Here is a 20,151-nt window from a genome sequence, read left to right on the forward strand (position 1 = left end):
CGGTTGTATACCCGCAAGCCCAAAAAAAACCCTGTAAGGCAAAGGCATACTAGCTCATTATGAAATATGTACCTGAGAACAAGGTCCACCCCCCCCCCCCCCCCCATCGCGTCCCGGTCAAAGCTGAGGGAGCTGACATTCCCCTCCCCCCCCCCCAGCGTTTCTTCTAGGTTCATGGCTCCGGTGCTGTGAGTGACCAGAGCCGTGATGACATCACACATGCACGTGGGAGTCCTCAGTTCCGGCACGATATGCCAAACCTTCGCTGTGCATGCGCTGCTGACATCCGCGCCTGCAGGCAGAGTAAATATCTCCTACACTGTGTCATTTTACCTATAGGTAAGTCTTATTATAGGCTTACCCGTAGCTAAAAATTTCAAAAAGGGTTATACAACCACTTTAAGAGAAAAGAGGCGTGTGGCCTGCTCCATTGGCTGTTCCCTTAAAGGTGGCCAGGTTCACAAAACATATCAAAAGATTAAACATTTAGTAAAGTAATCCAAAAGAACTACAAAATGTGAAAAGTGCAATAATTCCTAGACAGCTACTAAGATTTTAGAACTGATGTCAGCTGAACGATAGATTCTAATTGAATTCCATAGCTTAGTGCATTTTCTCACTGTTTATTTGATTGACTAAGCATTCTTGCTTATGTGTTTTATTACAGGTGGAAAATATATAAAATGGTAAAGAGTGTACAAGATAATCTACAATGGGTAGCTTTGATGTAATATGAATTCAGTGGCTTAAGTTTGGTCAGTACAAAAGAAACAGAGAGGTCTGTTACAATTTTTATCAGTTCACATAGTAACAGTTCTAGATACAAGCATGGTTTTGTCATTCACATACAGCTAGACAGCATATGTTCACATTTACAGTGCAAAACAGAAAAGCAAGGAAGTGTACATTTTTTTTTTTTTTATATATTCTGGAGATTCTGAGGAATGCAAAACCAACATGCAGATTTTACCATGTTACTTATTGAAGAATATACGCTTGGCTTGTTAATTAGTACAATTTTATCTAGTCACGTTTTTCTATAAACATAGAAGTCAGTTCTTAAAAAGTCCCATCGGGTTCCAGTACATTTACATGGGACAGATCAAATCAGATTCAACCGTTTATCTTTCAGAATATAGTAACCATTTGTCAGCTATATATAGGTATAAACTGCTTTGCCACCTCGAGCGACAATTCAGTTGAGGAAAAAAAAAAAAAAAAAAAACATGAAATTTTCTATCCCAATACAAAACATTGTATCAGTGCAACCTAGAAATCAGTGCGTCCGCCTGCTTCTTTACCAGCACAAATAGAAACTGCATTGTTGCAAGTCTTGCGTGTCTGCACATTGTATTTATCCCGGGGATGCATGGGGTTGCTGTAGAATATTTCCAGGTTGGTAATATGCTACCCACATGTCCTTTATATTACACTAGGCCTAAACAAAACCCTCAATGTATGTCACATGTAATAATAGAAAAAGACAAAATATGAGAAAATAAAAAGTCTGAGGCTCGGTTCACACAGTAGGCGGCACGACTTGCAGCGCTGCGACCTGCCGCGACCTCAGCGGCGACTTGCAAAACGACTTCTGTATAAAAGTCAATGCAAGTCGCCCCGAAGTCGCCGCAAAAGTAGTACAGGAACCTTTTTTCTAAGTCGGAGCGACTTGAGTCGCTCCTATTAGAACGGTTCCATAGTACAGAACGGGGCGCGACTTGTCAGGCGGCGAAGTCGCCTGGACAAGTCGCCCCTGTGTGAACCGAGCCTTAGTCAAAATGTACCTAATAAAGTTGATTTAAAAAATGTGTTTTTTTTTTTTTAATTGCCATCGTCAAATGCAGCTATAAGCCACAAATACATAGCTCAGGGATCCTCAAACTACGGCCCTCCAGCTGTTGCGAAACTACACATCCCATGAGGCATTGTAAAACTCTGACATTCACAGATATGACTGGGCATGATGGGAATTGTAGTTCCTGAACAACTGGAGAGCCGTAGTTTGAAGACCCATGACATAGCTGAACCACACCTATTAGGCCCCTTTCAACCGGTGCACTTCTGCCATGCTTTTCCAAGGCAACAAAAGTGCATGAAAACGATTTCTAAATAAATCCTATGTAACTGTTCACACTGCAGGCGTGCTGTGCTTTGAAAAGTCCTGCATGCTGCATCTTTGGTGCAGTTTTTCTAAAGCACACAAAAATAAAATAAAAAATAAAATAATAAAAAAGCACCTTACATTGTAAGTGAATGGGAACACATCAAAAGCACATCAGTGTGAAAAGGGCCCTTACATCAGCTCAAATTGGGCACGAAGCACAATAGCTCTTTGTCCTAAAGCACATTAGGGATTCCTTTAAAAGCACACTATTGATTAGCCTCAGACCCAAACCTGCCATTCGTTCAATTATACCAATCTTACTGAGAACTGTCATTCATACCCCAGATTAGGCTCTTATATTGATCACCATCTAATACTTAAACGTGGCTTCAATTGAGCAATGCCACCAAATGGGAAAACGTTTTCATCACTGTTTTTTTTTTTATTTGCAATCTTTCCCAGCAGTGATGTAGAATCTTTTGTCATAAGAATCTGTCTCGCATTGTATTAGTCAATGGGTAACCAAACAGACTTCAAACACAGCGTTTCCAGAGACAGGTCCTCTGGAGAGACCCTGCAGTGTTTGGGACACTGAAAGATGCTCAGAGAGTGGTAGTTTAACCACTGGCCGACCAGCCTCCGCAGTTGTACTGCAGCAGAATGGCTCGGCTGCGTGAATCACCGTTATGCTACATCGGTAACATAACGGTGATTCATCGGTAGCATAAACGGACTAGGGGGCGCCCACACGTCACTGGAGATGCGCGCCCACCCCCTGAGCTGATGCGAGTGCCCGGCAGTCTCGATTGCCACCCAGCTCCCGCGATCGCTCGGGGCACATGGAGAACCGGGAGCTGTGTGTGTAAAACACATCGTTTCCAGTTCCCTGAGCAGTGAACTGACAGATCGTCTGTTCATCCAGAGTATGAACAGCGATCTGTTTGTTTCCCTGCACAGTCCCCATCCCCCTTCAGTTAGAACACTCCCCAGGATACATATTAACCCCTTCACTGCCAGTGAAATTTTTACAGTAATCAATGCAATTTTAATCGCACTGATTGCTGTATTAATGCCAATGGTCCCAAAAATGTGTCAAAATTGTCTGATGTGTCCACCATAATGTTGCGGTAACGCCATTACTAGTAAAAAAAAAAAAAAATAATAAAAATGCAAAACTATCCCCTATTTTGTAGACGCTATAACTTTTGCGCAAACCAATCAATATACGCTTATTGCGTTTTTTTTTTGTTTTTTAACCAAAAAATATGAAGAATACGTATCGGCCTAAACTGCGGAAAAAACATTTTTTATATATTTTTTGGGGGTATTTATTATAACAAAAAGTTAAAAATGATGCATTTTTATTCAAAATTGTTGCTTTTTTTTTTGTTTATATCAAATAATAAAAAAACGCAGAGGCGATCAAATACAACCTAAAGAAAGCTCTATTTGTGGGGAAAAGAAGGACAACAATTTTGTTTGGGAGCCACGTCGCATGACCGCGCAATTGTCAGTTAAAGCAACACAGTGCCGAAGTGCAAAAAGTGGTTTAGCCAGCCAAATGGTTCAGGGGTTAAAGATAAATGGGAAGGTAGATGACTAAATGGTAGAACCAAGCCCCTCATAGCTTATGGCCAACATTGATCTTAAAGGAGGACTGCACAATGCATTCTACACATCTCTCCGTGCAATTCATCTGCTGTTGGTACACATCTGGTTGTGGTGCTCTAGATCAGTGGTTCTCAACCTCATTCCTCGCGTACCCCCAACAGGCCATGTTTGCACGTTTTCTTTTATCTTGCACAGGTGCTTTAAAGCAGAGTCAATGGCTTGGTATTTTGAAAGCCATTTCCTAAAACATGACCTGTTGGGTACTTGAGGACTGCGGTTGAGAACCACTGCTCTAGAGTATCCAGACTGAGATTGATCCTGCAAGCCCCTCACAACGGGCTGGATGTTGCAGGCATATTGTGCGAGTGCTCTACAGAGAGAGATTAATATCTATGGTTAACATGGTTGCTATAAAGTGAAACATTACTGACCGCTTGATGTGATAAGTATTTAAAGTGGGGTGCCCCCTAAAAAAAAAAAAAAAATTAAAAGTCAGCAGCTACAAATACTGCAGCTGCTGACTTTTAATAAATCGGACACTTACCTGTCTCAGGGTCCAGCGATGCGGGGGAACGAAGCCCCCCCTCATTCCCCGCTCCGCTCGCGGCGCCATCATTCTTACTGTGGGCACCCGGCTGTGGCTTCACAGCCGGGCACCCACTGCGCATGCGCGAGCGGCGCAGGGCGCCATGATACGCGGCACAGTCATCTGCGACACGTGACAGGTCCCAGATGACTGTGGGGCGCGAGGGGAAGTGATGTCACCAGCCCGGGCAATGAAGAAGGCAGACTACGAGGGACCCCCTAGCAACAGGCATTTAGAGGTGAGTAAAAAAATTTTTATTCTTTCCAATTTTTTACATTTTAAACTATTTTTTATTTTTTGGTGGCAACACCACTTTAAGGAGAGATCTGGCAGAACATAAAAAATATAACTACTGTCATCTGCATTCATTATAGCAATTCCTTACGTAAGGGAGGTGTACGTTTTTTTTTATTAAATACTCATTCTACAAACTCTTACACAGTTTTGGGTTACTAGACAAATAGATGCAAGTTCCAATCTTTGGAAAGAGAGGCCTAGTATCATGCGGTGAAATGTACCAGGGCCACTTAGCTCTCCCTTCCAAATTTTTCCAACCCTTACTGGCTCCCATTAAGCTGCAAGAATATGGAAAGAAAGGAGTTAAGCGTTATATTGACTTATCAAAGTGCACACGGGGGTATGGACTCCTTCCTCATGGGAGAGGGGGTTTACCCATACCAGTGAAATGTTCCACTCCTCCTTTATGAAGCAGCGGGAAAGGGATGGAAAAGGGTTAAAGTAGGAGTCTCAAACTGGCGGCCCTCCAGCTGTTGTGAAACTACAAGTCCCATGAGGCATTGCACGTCTGACAGTTACAACCATGACTCCCACAGGCAGAGGCATGATGGGACTTGTAGTTTTGCAACAGCTGGAGGGCCACCAGTTTGAGACCCCTGGGTTAAAGGGATACCTTTTTACTTTACCCTGCATAGGCAAATGGTCACTTTAAGTTGTATACTGTATGTCACCTAGTGGTCATACAATAAACAATTTTATCATCTTTATTTTTTATTTATTTTTTTATTTCCCCTAATTCTCCATACATACGAATATCCCAAATGTATCAATGAATCACCAAAACCTAGTGCCACATTTGTAACTGAGCTTTAAGGAGGGGAGCAAACCGTCCTCCAAAAATGTCTAGTTTAGCAGGAAAAAAAAAAAAATCCCCCCGCCTTTAAAATGGTGACATACGTCTATTTCCAAAACCTGTACAGGTTCAGGAGCGGGAGGAATATCTACAGGTATCTTCTGCTAAATTATTATTATAGTTAAGCATTTAGAATCAAAGCAAAATGGTCAGTCTGAAGCTAAAAAAAAAAAAACCTGGTATAAAGGCAATAGAATTATAACTTGCTTTACCAATCCCGGTTAGGTAAAAATCTGCATCAAGGTTGTACTACCACAGAAAGAAAAGGGAGTTTTCATTGACCTATTGCTTATTTAAAGTTAGGCGTTGCTTGTTTTGATTAGTGCAAAATATTATATTTGGTCAAGATTATACTTTTTATCAGAAAATAGGAAAAATTTTACAAATAACTCAAATTGGATCAGCAATTGATACAGAATATCACTTTTGAGTTCTAAATATTAAGATTTTTCCAGTAATTAAAAAAAAAAAAAGGGAAAACATGCAGATGAATCCAACCTCTTCTTGATGTAGCACAGAAGAGTATTTGCCCCCTTGTAAGCCTTAACAACAGAACTCCTGCCCCCGCTTTTTTTTTATTATTATTTTAGGGAGGATTGAAGTCAGTGAAATGGTTTACTTAAAGCTGAACGCCGGGCACAAAAACTTTCATTCAAATATATTCTAAAATAGCCACAAATGTCATAAATCCACCTTGTGTGCAACAGATGTTCTTAAATTGTAATCCTAGCAGTGACATCATCACAGGCTGCCTGCAAAAAGCAGGGGGTGGATACAAGACCAAGGAGAGACAGCAGTAGTAACTGGTCTTATTACAGGAATCTCCTATGCTGAGGCATAGCACAGGAATTTTTTCATGCTGGATTATTGCACACAGATATAGAAAAAAAATATATATATATACATAAAGGACTTCAAAATTCACATAAGAATATACATGGCTCTTCTATTCAGACAAAGTTTGTTTAGCCCGGACTTCTGCTTTAAGACTGAGACTGAGAAAAGCAGATGTCCAATTATCCAGTCCAGTCCGGCCAGTTTTTTGCCCATTTGGCTTGAATCATACTGGTTTCTAAACTCTGTGAATTTCATGTGCATGGTTTGATCTGTGCAACAGTCATGGGCTTATGTCAATCATAAAGTGAAAAAGTAAATTCAGGGTCTTCACGGGCCTCTTAAAGAGGAAGTAAACCCTGATGGGTTTACTTCCTCTTTGATTCCCTGCAAAGGTAAAGCATAATGGGCTACTATGCATCGCATAGTAGTCTATTATGTGTCACTTACCTGACACAGGAGCCAGCAATGTCACTGCTGTCCCCTGTAGTTCCGAGCGTCCATCTTCTTGGTGGGTCTCGCTGCTCCAGCGCTGTGATTCGCCGGAGCCGCGATGACGTCACTCCTGCGCATGCGCACGGCAGCCGACACTTGCGGCATATCGCCGCGATCTGCGGCCTGCCCAGTTTGCATGCGCCGTAGACAGCGGTGGCTGTCTTTGGGTAAATATCTCCTAAACCGTGTAGGTTTAGGAGATATTTCTTGGACCTACAGGTAAGCCTTAATCTAGGCTTACCTGTAGGTCAAAGTGGTTTGTTATGCCGCGTACACACGAGTGAATTGTCCGGCATACTTAGTCCGGCAAACAATCCGGCGGATAGTCGGGACTAGAAAAAGGAAGTTCAATAGCCAGTAGCCAATAGCTTCCTTTTTCGTACTTGCTTCTGAGCATGCGTCATTCTTAGTCCGCCGTACTAGCATACTGACGAACGTATTGTCCGCTGAAACCCAAGTCCGACGGGAAGATTGGAGTGCAAAAATACTTTCTTAGTCCGCCAGACTTCAAGCTGGAAAAGTCCGCTGAAGCCCACACACAATCGAATTGTCAGCTGAAATGCGTTTCGGCGGACTAAGTACGCTGGACAATCTGATCGTGTGTACGCGCAATAAGGGTTTACAACCACTTTAAACGAGTGAAGAACACTGCACCACTTATGTGACATGAGCATTTAATGACCCAATGCACAGGAAACACTGGGCCTGTAATTTGGATTTTTTGTGCCCTACCCTGAACATTGCAATGGAATGAATGATTTACCATGTCCAACTGACCTACAGGCAAACTAGAAGTTGGAATGGGGGGAAAACTGGGTAGTAAAGGCAGTGGGATTATTACATATTAAAGAATTCATCATCACGATGTTGAAAAAACAAAAAGTATATAATGCCATCTACAATTTTTTTTTCTTTATCCTCCAAAGGTTTTATAAGTTTAAGACAGGGGCATCCTTAAGCAACCACCATCTGTGTGCCTGTTGGCACCACAGAACTGGAACTGCCATTTTGTAGGTCAAACCAAAAACGTCACCGTTTCCACCGTGCAATGGCAACAGTTTTTTTTCTTTTTAAGCCACTGCAATATTACCACAGAAATTACTGAATTTTACGTAAAGAGCTACAGCGTATTCATTGGTGCGTCATTTTTTGTTTTTCAAAGTACAGTAAACAAAAAGGGTTGCGTTTCCTATAACTATATATCATGACCAATACACTGTGGTATTAATTCACTGCATATAACTACCAACATTAAACTACACAGAATTTATCAAATGAATTAGGATGTATCTGAACTCTTGGTATCATTGACTTCCAACTCCAAATCCCAACTCCTACACATTGACATACACACTTGGCCCTTGCCAGAGTTATGAGAACGCTCATCTTCTAGAAATGTTTTTTTGTTTGTTTTTACAAGCAATTTTTTTCTTCTTCTGTTCCAACCTACCTTCACCCCTTCCAGTGCAAGGTCAATGTTACCTTTACTTGTCAGATTCATTAGGATGGTGTTATATTAGTAGAGTCTGTAATGGCGGCTTACATATTAGTAACTGTACTGCTTAGCAAAAGCACCGCCTGTCGGACTTAATTACCTCTTCAGAAGAATGCACTACATTTGGAACAAATCCACTTTTTACCCCCTCCCATCCTTCTTGAATATTTATCTCCCCCTTTCTAACAAGCTCATATATGTCACGAGTCAGGTCAGTGAAGGCTTTCTCTACGTTAATGGCATCTCGGGCTGAGGTCTCGATGTATCTCATTCCATAGGCAGTGGCTAGTTTCTCTGCCTCATGTCTTGTCACTTGACGTTGTGTGTCTAGATCGCATTTATGTCCCACCAGAACAAACACGATCTGATAGGGTTGCACGTGGGCCTTCGCTTCTTCTAACCATTCGTGAACATTCTGGAAAGAGCGACGATTAGTGATGTCAAATAGCAGGAGCCCTCCGACAGAATTTCTGTAGTAGGCGCGGGTTATTGACCTGTAAATAAAAAGGATTTTTAAATTAAAAAAAATAAATGTGCCAGACTTTGAGAGTAACATTTACATACCTATATATTAGATTACAAATTAGCATGATATGATATACTATACAATATTATAACATGTTGGCTCCATCAATCACCTCTGACCTCTTTAAAGTACTCCTATGGTTTTAGAGCAAATTATATCCTTCAAAAAGTAGTTAGGCCTGCTACAATGCATATTGGAAGTGCAATATTAAAGCGGTTGTATACCCGCTGAATTTTTTATTTTATTTTTTACTCACCTGCAAAAGGAAAAGGCATAATGAGCTAGTATGCACCGCATACTAGCTCATTATGAAATACTTACCTTAGAACGAGGCCCCGACATCTGGCCCGATCCACGCCATGTTCCCTCTGCGTTTCTTCCGGGTATCGCGGCTCTGGCGCTGTGAATGGCCTGAGTCACGATATTGTCACTCCCGCATGCGGGAGATTTCTTTCCGGCAGGGTGCGGTGTCTGCCGGACTTTCAGCCGAGAATCCCCTTGTGCGCATGTGCTGCTGCAGTCAGCGGTGCATTGCGAGGGGAATATCTCCTAAACCGTACAGGTTTAGGAGATATTTTTTTTACCTACAGGTAAGCCTTATTATAGGCTTTCCTGTAGGTAAAAGTCCCAAAATTGACTATACAACCGCTTTAAACTAACTCCTTTCATATGTGTATGAAAACAAAGAACAAAAAAAACTGAAGGTGAAGACAAAGTTATAAAACACAATATTTAATTTAACTACAGTAAGTCGGTTCACACTGAGGCAGCACGACTTGCAGCGTGACTGCCTCAGGCGGCCGACATCAGACTTCAGCTGCGGCTTGCAAAATTACTTCTCTATAGACTGCCTATGCGGATGCTGAGTGACTGTCCTGTTATGTTTACTGTCTATCCTCTTCCTCCTCTGCTGATATCTTGGAAGAACATTTTTGGTTATGGGTGATGCCACCAGCCCAATTTTTCAGCCCCTGTTTAACAGGGGCGTGTAATTACAATTTTTGATGCAATGCTTTGCAGCAGGGCTAATTCCTGCACTACAACTAGAGTATATGGGAGAGGTTGCAGTGTATAGGCCCAATTTTTCCGCCCCTGTTTAACAGGAGCACGTAAATTACAATTTTTGATGCAATGCTTTGCAGCAGGGCTCATTCCTGCACCACAACTAGAGTATATGGGAGAGGTTGCAGTGTCATGGCAACAGCACCAGTGCCTAAGGCCCAATTTTTTTTTTTTTACCTACAGGTAAGCCTTATTATAGGCTTTCCTGTAGGTAAAAGTCCCAAAATTGACTATACAACCACTTTAAACTAACTCCATTCATATGTGTATGAAAACAAAGAACAAAAACTGAAGGTGAAGACAAAATTATAAAACACAATATTTAATTTAACTACAGTAAGAGATAGTTCACACTGAGGCAGCGCGACTGCCTCAGGCGACCGGCATCAGACTTCAGCTGCGGCTTGCAAAATTACTTCTGTATAGAAGTCAATGCAAGTCGCCTGAAGTCGCCCCAAAAGTAGTACAAGAACCTTTTTCTAAGTCGGAGAGACTTGAGTCGCTCCGATTAGAATGGTTCCATTGTACAGAACGGTACGCGACTTGTCAGGCGGCGAAGTCACCTGACGAGTCGCCTCTGTGTGAACCGGCTCTAAATCTGTAGTGATATATAAACCCTTCATATTAAGAAAACACAATAATCCCTATTGCACTTACCCTACAAGTCACAGCATTTTGTTTACATGGCTAAAATAGAGATGTGCTCAAATACACCACTATGGGGTAGATTTACTAAAACTGGAGAGTGAAAAATCTGGTACAGCTGTGTAATGGTAGCCAATCAGCATTTAACTTCAGCTTGTTCAATTAAGCTGTGATAAAAAAAAAAAAAAAAAAAAAAACACTGGAAGCTGATTGGTTTCTATGCAGAGCTGCATCAGATTTTGCACTCTCCAGTTGTAGAGAATCTACCCCGGTGTATTGCTAAGCCATTACTGTGCTTTTTTTTTTATTTTTTTTAACAAAACATAATTAGGTAGGTCTTAGTCCGTAGGGTTCAATATTGAGTTGGCCCACCCTTAAGACCCCTTTCACATTGTGCCACCCCAGGCGTCAGCAGTAAAGTGGTGCTATTTTTACCGCCACTTTACCTTCGTTTTAGCAGTGCTGTTCGGCCACTAGCGAGGGGCGGTTTTAATCCCCACTAGCAGCCGAAAAGGGGTTAAATCCGCCCTCAAAATGCCGCCAGTATGACAGTGCTGCCCCATCGGTTTCAATGGGAAGGAGCGGCGAGTTCACCAATCCAAAGAAGCTGCTGGCAGGATTTATTCTGACGCCCTGCCAGTGCAACGCTCCAGTGTGACAGCCCTCGGGCTGTCACACTGGAGTGAATGGAGCAGCTATTTTAGGGCGGTTTGCAGGCGCTATTTTTAACACTATAGTGCCTGCAAAACATGTGAAAAAAGGGGTTTTACAGCTATAAGAGCTTCAACTCTTCTGGGAAGGCTGTCCACGAGGTTTAGGAGTATGTCTATGGGAATGTTTGACCATTATTGCAGAAGCGCAGTTGTGAGATTAGGCACTGATGTTGGACGAGAAGCCCTGGCTCACACTCTCCACTCTAATTCACCCCAAAGGTTTTCGGTCGGGTTGAGGTCAGGACTCGCTTATCCATGTCTTAATGGGCCTTGGTTTGTCCACTGGTGCACAGTCCCCAAAGTGTTCCCACAATGTTGGGAGCATGAAATTGTCCAAAATGTCTTGGTATGACGACGCCTTAAAGGTTCCCTTCACTGGAACGAAGGGGCCAAGCCCAACCCCTTAAAAAGAAGCCCACACTATACTCCCCCTCCACCAAATGATTTGGACCAGTGCACAAAGTAAGGTCCATAAAGACGTGAATGAGCGAGTTTGGGGGTAGAGGAACTTGACCGGCCTGAGTCCTGACCTCAACCCGACAGAACACCTTTGGGTTGAATTTGAGTGGAGACTGTGAGCCAGGCCTTCTTGTCCACCATCTGTGCCTGACCTCACAACTGCGCTACATGTAGCTCCGGCACTTCCCAAAATATAACAGAGCTTTGTTCCCTGTGCTACTCACAATCAGTGATAAGTAGGCACGGAGCAAGGGCCCCTTATAGTTCTGAAGCATCAGCATTGCCCGGGCCTTATCATGAATCTGAAATTGTTCATTATACCAGACATAGGCTAGAAAGCTTCTGCTTTGCCTTTTTACAATCATTGCAGTCACCGATACAGAACACCAGAAGTGCCCGATTTGCATTTTGTGAGCTTATCTGATCAGACTAGAACAGCCTCGCTTTCCTACCCCAGACACAGAGTTCAAAATGCCAACCATGAAGTATAAACTGCCAGCTTTGCCTTAACAAAACCTCATACAAAAAGCTCAGACATTTCTCATTATGGCAGTCATATCACAGGCTGGGAGCCCCTGCAGAGCTATCGCCGAAAGAGATATATATATATATATATATATTGCAAAAAGATTATTAAACTTCCTCCATCTCCTGCAGCATTTATGCTCATTTCCTCCAATGCATGTCTGTTGGCAACAAGGAAAAAAATCCCAGTATGAAGCTGAAAACGGACTTGTCAGAGCCTAAACGGGGCTGAGGACCCCTTTCGCCATCCACTGAGCAATTCACAAGGGTATGGAGTCATACCCAGAATGGGATACTTCCCTTTTCTTGTGACAGCTAAATGGAGTAAAAGGAAAAGCAAGTATATGCTGCTGGGCAAGGTAAGTTACCCCTTTACCTTTGCCCCATATAACCACAGTAATGGGTCACCCTAAGGCAGGGATGGTGAACCTTGGCACCCCAGATGTTTTGGATCTTCATTTCCCATGATGTTCATGCACTCTGCAGTGTTGTTGAGCATCATGGGAAATGTAGTTCCAAAACATCTGGGGTGCCACAGTTCGCTATCACTGCCCTAAGGCATGGGTGCTCAACCTGTGGCCCTCCAGCTGTTGTGGACCTACAAGTAGCCAAAGCTAACAGTTACAAGCATGACTCCCAAAGGCAGAGGCATGACGGGACTTGTAGTTTCGCAACAGCTGGAGGGCCACAGGTTGAACACCCATGCCCTAAGGCTTGAACCCCCTGCCTCAACTCAACGTAGCCCTATAAAAGCCATAAAACATTTGCTTTGCTGTGGCAATAATTAGTACTCAATTCCCTGCTCAACTATATCAAAAAGCTAAAAGACCTTGGCTTACCCTAAACCACAGAGTATTATATAAGCCGTATTAAAAAAGGTAGGACACACCAGCTCTGCCTTTGATCATTAACCGGTTCCTGAACGGCGCAGGCCGATGAACGTCGGCAGAATGGCACGGATGGGCAAATGGCCGTACAGGCACGTCCCTTTAAGTTTTCCCCTGTGCCATCGTGTGCGCACCTCCATGAGTTGGGTCGTGGGTTTACGGACTCGATCGGCGCGGGGATACCCGCGATCGTCTCACAGGGAGGAAGAACGGGGAGATGCTAAATGTAAACAAGCATCTCCCCGTTCTGCCTAGTGCCAGTGTCACTGATCTCTGCTCCCCGTGTCACAGGAAGTAGAGAACTCTTCACTCCGGAAATATTTTGGATATATTTGTCCAAATGATCTCCAAATAAATGTTCCCCATAAAAGGGGAAACCTGTCAATAACCTTTTACAAGGAAGCTCGGCTGACCAGTTCTTAAGCCACAAAAGTCTGCGCATATGAACAGACAAGAGAGCCAAACGAGAAACCTGCTGTATTGAATACTTTAAAGGTGTCAAAAGCAAAACAGCACTCGAGGAATATCTGTCTTATTTTCAGTAAGGTGATCCTCCTGGTTAGGCCTGTCAGGCCATCTGACCTGATCCTTTATGGACTGGCAGATACCAATCGCTGCAACAGCTGGCAGAATAGCTGAACTGGCCAAAGAAAAGGAAGCTGTTAATAATGACTCCAATTTCTTGTCAACAGGATCTTCCAAGCCCTGTGCGTATCTACCAGACAAGTTAAGTTCTTGTTTAAGGCTGGCATGCTCCACTTCTTAACAAACTTTTCATCAATGGGATATAAAAGGGAAAATCTCTAAGCCCTTGTACACACGGTCGGAGATTCCGACAACCAAATCCGTCTGAGTTATTCCGACGGATTAATCCCGGAAGAGGTCCGGAAGTGATGTTGCATACACACGGTCGGACTAAGTTGTCGGAAAATCCGATTGTACATAACGTGATGACGTTATTTCATTAGGACGGGACTACGTTCAGGCTAGTAGCCAATAGCTTTGGTCTAGGAATTTGATCTGAGCATGCAAGGCACCTTGTCCGTCGGAGTAGGCTACACATGATCGGAGTATGTCCGATCGGAGCATTTTGTCGGAAAATATTTCTGGCAAGTTGGATAAGTTGGTCTGACGGATATTCAGACGGAAACAGTCCAATGCAAACCACACACAGTCCGAATATCCGACAAAATGCTCCGATAGGAAACATTCCGACGGAATCTCCGACCGTGTGTACAAGGGCTTAGGAGGAACAAAATTCCTGTTAGGATGTTCCAAATCAGCATACACTGCCTGTTCCAACAGAGGGTGTAAGGGGAAGGGGCCTGAAGAGGCCTCTGGGACCCAAAAGAGGACCAGGGGGGGCTCAGTAACCTCTGCAAGAGGCAACTTAAAAAGGTAGAATGAACCATCCTAGTAAAAGACTGGATCAAAAGCCTATGCGACTGAGAGGTAGACATGAACTGGATATCTTCTTGTCCAGATTGCTCAGAAGCAGACTCATCTACCAGGCCCTCCACAGAATCCTGAGCGGTTAGCTCTTCCCCATCCTCAATCCATTCCTGCTCCAAGGGAGAGGGGGGAGGGGTCTGTCACGCTTCTTGCCACCCTGCAGGATGGAGGCAATCATGCCAGCAATCCTGTGCTCTAACCCGGCTAGGGCCAAGGACAGTTCATCCTTGGTGATAAAGGGTGAAGCTGCAGCGTTGACTGTATGCACAATTCCAGATAGGTGCAGCGGCTCAGATTGCCCGGAAGCCTCTGGTCCTTCAGGGGATACAACACTAGGGATACGACTAGGTTCATCAGGAACTACTGACAACATAGGTGTGACCTTCCCTGTAGTGTTAGTCATGCTCCTCTTTTTTGAAGATATTTTAATAGCCACCAAAAGAGTATTTGGGTGTAGTATCAACACACCTCAGAAGGGAGATGCCACAATGCAACAATCCTGCTAAGCACTTTTAGCCTGCCAAGCAATACCTGGTGACTCACGTGACCCGGGTAAGAAGAAATGAACCACTGCAAATGCCTGGTTCAGACTGGGTACCCTTTTCATGTTTAGGGTCCACTCCCTTGGAACTGTACAGCACCCTGCAGGAATGCCTTAGTGCTGTAGTGTACAGGATTCCACTTGGCAGGGTCCAGCGCCCGGAGGCTGCATTACAGGCAAAACCTTGCAGGATCTTGGATCTTTTTTGCGAGCCTCGGGTACCATTTTTCTAGGAATACAGACCCTGTGTCAAACGTATCCGACAAGTCAATCCCTTCATTCATTTAAGAATAGATTGTGGGACTAGAGACCTGGAACTCAAAGAGCTCAAACAACCGTGCCATCCACCTTGCAGACACTGGTAAAAAAACTGAAGTACTTCCTGTATGGGAGGGGTTATATAGGGGGATCATTTCCTGTCTAAAGACCTTTGGCCTACCAGTGTCCATTCACCTGGAGATGAAGTATTACCCAGTAGGTAATGAATATTAGCCCAACTCTGTGTCCCATGATGCATGAAAAAGAAACAGCTGTTCTGTGAAGCCCTCAGGAGGTTTGTTGTAGAGAAGTTTAGTGAACAAACATCATCATGAAGGCCAAGGAACACACCAGACAGGTCAGGGATAAAGTTGTGGAGAATTTTAAAGCAGGTTTAGGTTATAAAAAAAATATCCCAAGCTTTAAACATCTCATGGTGCACGGTTTAATCCATCATCTGAAAATGGAAAGAGTATGGTCCAACTGTAAACCTACCAAGACAAGGCCGTCCACCTAAACTAACAGACCGGGCAAAAAGAGCATTAATCAGAGAAGCAGCTAAGAGGCCCATGATAACTCTGGTGGAGCTGCAGAGATCCACAGATCTTTATTCGTGCATCCCACAAATCTGGCCTTTATGGATGAGTGGCAAGAACAAAGCCATTGTTGAAAGAAAGCCATAAGAAGTCATGTTTGCAAGAAGCCATGTGGGGGGACACAGCAAACATGTGGTAGAAGGTGCTCTGGTCAGATGAGCCCAAAATGTAACTTTTTGGCCTAAAAGCAAAACGCTATGTGTGGTGGAAAACTAAAGCCCCATACCCACTGTCAGTTTTTCTGCTGAGTTTTTCCTTCAGATTTACCAAAACCATATAATATGAGGTCAAACCTTAGGAGTTTCAATGTGTATGCAATCAAACAGGCCCTTGTACTACATGGTTTTGGTAAATCTGAAGGAAAAACTCAGCAGAAAACTGATAGTGTGTATGGGGCTTAACACTGCACATAACCCCGAATACACCATCCTTCACCGTAAAACATGGTGGTAGCAGCATCATGTTGGGGGATGCTTTTCTTCAGCAAGGACAGGGAAGCTGGTCAGAGTTGATGGGAAGATGGATGGAGCCAAATCTTAGAAGAAAACCTGTTCAGACTGGGGTGGAGGTTCACTTTCCAGCAGGACAATGACTCCAAACATACAGCCAGAGCTACAATGGAATGGTAGATCAAAGCATATTCATGTGTTAGAATGGCCCAGTCAAAGTCCAGACCTAAATCCAATTGAGAATCTGTGGCAAGACTTGAAAATTGCTGTTCACAGACGCTCTCCGTCCAATCTGACAGCTTGAGCTTTTCTGCAAAGAAGAATGGGCAAAAATGTCACTCTCTAGATATGCAAAGCTGGTAGAGACATCCCCAAAAATACTTTCAGCTGTAATTGCAGCAAAGGGTGGTTCTACAAAGTATGGACTCAGGGAGACTGAATACAAACGCATACCACACTTTTCAGATATTTATTTTAAAAAATATTTGAAAAAACATTTATCATTTTCCTTCACTTCACAATTATGTGCCACTTTGTGTTGGTCTATCACATAAAATCCCAATAAAATATATTTACATTTTTGGTTGCAACATGAGAAAATGTGGAAAATTTCGAGGGGTATGAATACTTTTTTCAAGGCACTGTATATACACCATGGTTTCCTACAGACTACATAATATAGGGCTGGGGAAAAAAAAAAAAAAACGAGTTGAGAGGTCAAATCGATTCAAAATTTAAGAAAATCGATTTTTTTTCCACCAGGACCGGCGCTGACACTGTGACGGTCCTGAGGAGCTGCAGGCAGGAGTTTTTAGATGAGGCTGCGGTATCGGCCTAGTCCGCGAGGCCGGACGCCGCGGACTAGGCCGAAGCCGTGGCCTCGCCTAAAAACTCCTGCCTGCAGCTCCTCAGGACCAGGGCGCAATGTCCAAAAAATAAAATAAAAAAAAATTGATTCGAATCGTAAATAGAGTTTTTATTTTTAAATCGCAGGTTTTTTTGTTTTTAATCGCCCAGCTCTAACATAATATACACAGATTTGGGTTATTTTCACCAAAGAAATATAGCAGAAAACATTTTGCCCTAAATTTATGACAAAAGATTATTTATTTGCAAAAAACAAAAACACAAAAAAAAATTTTTTTTTTGTCAATTAAGGGCCGGTGCATACTGCAAAATCCGTTCTGATCCGTTCAGGATGCGTTTCTGCATGTGCATTTTTAGCGCGTTTTTGATGCATTCGAGGTGCTTTTTTATTTTTTTCGCTTTTTTTCCCCGTTTAGTTTCTCACTATACTAGGGTCCAGTGCATTTTTAATGCATTCCAGTACAGTCCAGTGCAGGAAAAATGCAGCATGTTCTACTTTTTTCTGGAACTGAAAAGCCCTGGAACTGACTGCACAGGTGTGAACTATGCCACTGGAAACCATATAACCTACTTTCCACGCATTTTTGATTCAGAACAAAAAACGCAAAAAAAGCGCTGGACTACATGTGGTGTAAACTGGCCCGATAAAAAAAAAAAAAAAAAAAACGGAACAGTGGTGATTAAATCCCACCAAAAGAAATCTCTGTGTGAACTGATACAGAAAATTGCATGAATGCGTTTTTTTGTTAAAAAAATAAAAAATAATTGCAAGACTGCACAATTGCTGAAAATTGTCCCGGGCAGGAAGGGGATGAGGCTGAGTTCACGCCTATGCGAATTTGATGCGGGTCTGAGATTGCGGGTCGGAGATTGTGACTGGCTCTCTATGGAGCCGGTTCACAAATCTCCGCTGTGGCTCCGATGCAAATTTGCACAGGGGTCCAGTGCGTCTTTTGGACTGTTTCGGGTCCAAATTCAGCCCAGAAATCGAACCTGAAAGGTGAAGGAGGATGCACCAGACTCCTGCTGTAGGCCACTTGCGGCAATAGTGTGAACCCAGCCAGGGCCATCTTTAAGGCAGGGCAAAAGCTGCCCTGGGCCCTGTCATTGTTGTGGGGCCCAAAACAGCTGCCTCATACTTGCCAACTATCTCAGTTTAAATTCCCTTGTCCCTTGAAGTTTTAGTCCTGTGCTGTGTCCCGATATCTCAGTGTGAAGTGCTGGTCCTAATGCTGCCCAGCTCTGCCCTATTGTGTACCGATGACTCACCTGCAGACCCTGTGTTTACATGTAAATAACCATCATTCATATGTAAATAGCGGCTGCAATACTAAGTAAATAGCTGCGGCCGGTGGCGATGATATGTAAATAAAGGCGGCATTCATATGTATATCATGCTCCCCTGCAGTGAGGAGATGATGTGCTGTAACCTCTAGCAACTAATCAGTGAGCCGTAATGTGTGCTGTAACCTCTAGCAACCAGTCAGTAAGTAGTAATGATATGCTGTAACTGCTGGCAACCACATCACAATCGCTGCCTGATCTGATACAGTAAACTGATTTTAAGTCTAGCTGCTATTTATTGTATGTCTCAAACAGGTGGAGAGTGAAATTGCCGGGGGGGGCCCCCAAGAAAATGTTTGCCCCGGGCCCAATCAATATTAAAGATGGCCCTGAACCCAGCCTTAAAGTGCCCAGTATTGAAGTGGTGTTTGCAATTATAAGGCCGAGTATGAGAACCTTTACTCCAGTATTATATGGTTAGCTTGACCACAGAAGGCTGATGTTTCAGCTACTTTATATTTCAAATAAAAGGCACCTCTGAAAACTACCAGAACTTTACCGTGGGCTTACTTCTTCTTACTGTTGTATCTTTTCCATGTTAAACTCCCAGAGGGGATTTTTTTTGCTCTCAGCTTTACTCAAGAGATTTTGATGTAGGAAAAATAAAAAACACATTCACTACCTTTACATATACCTCCATCTCCTAGATGTCAAATCAGTTCCCATAAACCTTCACTGAAAAAGGAGAGGTCATCATGTATCGGAACCTGGAAGTCTTGTGGTCGGAGACAACGGAGGAAATAACTGTAATTCAGATGCCTGTCATATCTTAGCCTCTCTGTCACTTGCTAGAACAACAAAAAAGATCTTTCAAGATAATCTCACAAGACAATGTACCTGTGTGAGAAGCCTCATATGTAAGTTACCGCTCTCCGCACCTAATATGTACACCATTGGTGCTCAACCTGTGGCCTCCAACTGTTGTGGAACTACAAGTCCTATCATGCCTCTGCCTTTGGGTGTCATGCTTGTGACTGTCAGTTGCTTGCAAGGCCTCATGGGACTTGTAGTTCCGCAACAGCTGGGGGGGCCACAGGTTGAACACCCATGATGTGCACCCTCTACTACTACTTCTGGAGTATAAGCAACAACAATCTCCTATGAAAAATGACAATCCTTCTGGATACTTGCTGGAGTCCTTCAAATGCCAATCTCTTTGTCTACATGATATGGACACTTCCTATTGGTGGAGAAGATAGCGAGCAGGAAAAAATGTCTGGTTTCCAGGGTAGAAAATGATCTTGGCTCATAGAGAAAATAGGGACCGTCATCCATTACACTGCAGGATATCTTAGGAAGAGGGGCTTCTTGGTCCCCCACAATTCTCACTTGTTACTCCTGCAGTTGGCGGGAGGAACCGAGAAGATCAACTTTCCTGGAAGTGTCAGTTTCCCTGTTTAATCTGGGTGGGGGGGGGGGGGTAGGCACATTTGCCAGTATCAGAGTTGTGATAGAAGGAGAGGGGGAGAGGGGAGAGGGGAGAGGGGGAGAGGGGGAGAGGGGAGAGGGGAGAGAGAGAGAGAGAGAGACTGCAGGGGCACTGTGATGGAGG

At 43.4% G+C, this 20,151-nt stretch overlaps 1 protein-coding gene across 1 annotated transcript in view; it reads right to left on the bottom strand.

The window, feature by feature from the left end:
• Positions 1–778: 778 nt before the first annotated feature.
• Positions 779–20,151, bottom strand: part of RAB39B (RAB39B, member RAS oncogene family) — a 31,924-nt gene continuing 12,551 nt past the window's right edge. The window contains exon 2 of the mRNA XM_077478812.1: positions 779–8,769. Within this exon, the coding sequence (XP_077334938.1) occupies positions 8,343–8,769 (427 nt within the window). The 3' untranslated portion in view covers positions 779–8,342. The remainder of the gene's footprint in view (positions 8,770–20,151) is intronic.

The sequence above is a fragment of the Lithobates pipiens genome, unplaced genomic scaffold (assembly GCF_037356315.1).
Source record: "Lithobates pipiens isolate NorthernLeopardFrog02 unplaced genomic scaffold, aLitPip1_a1.2 Scaffold_1, whole genome shotgun sequence".
Taxonomy (NCBI): domain Eukaryota; kingdom Metazoa; phylum Chordata; class Amphibia; order Anura; family Ranidae; genus Lithobates; species Lithobates pipiens.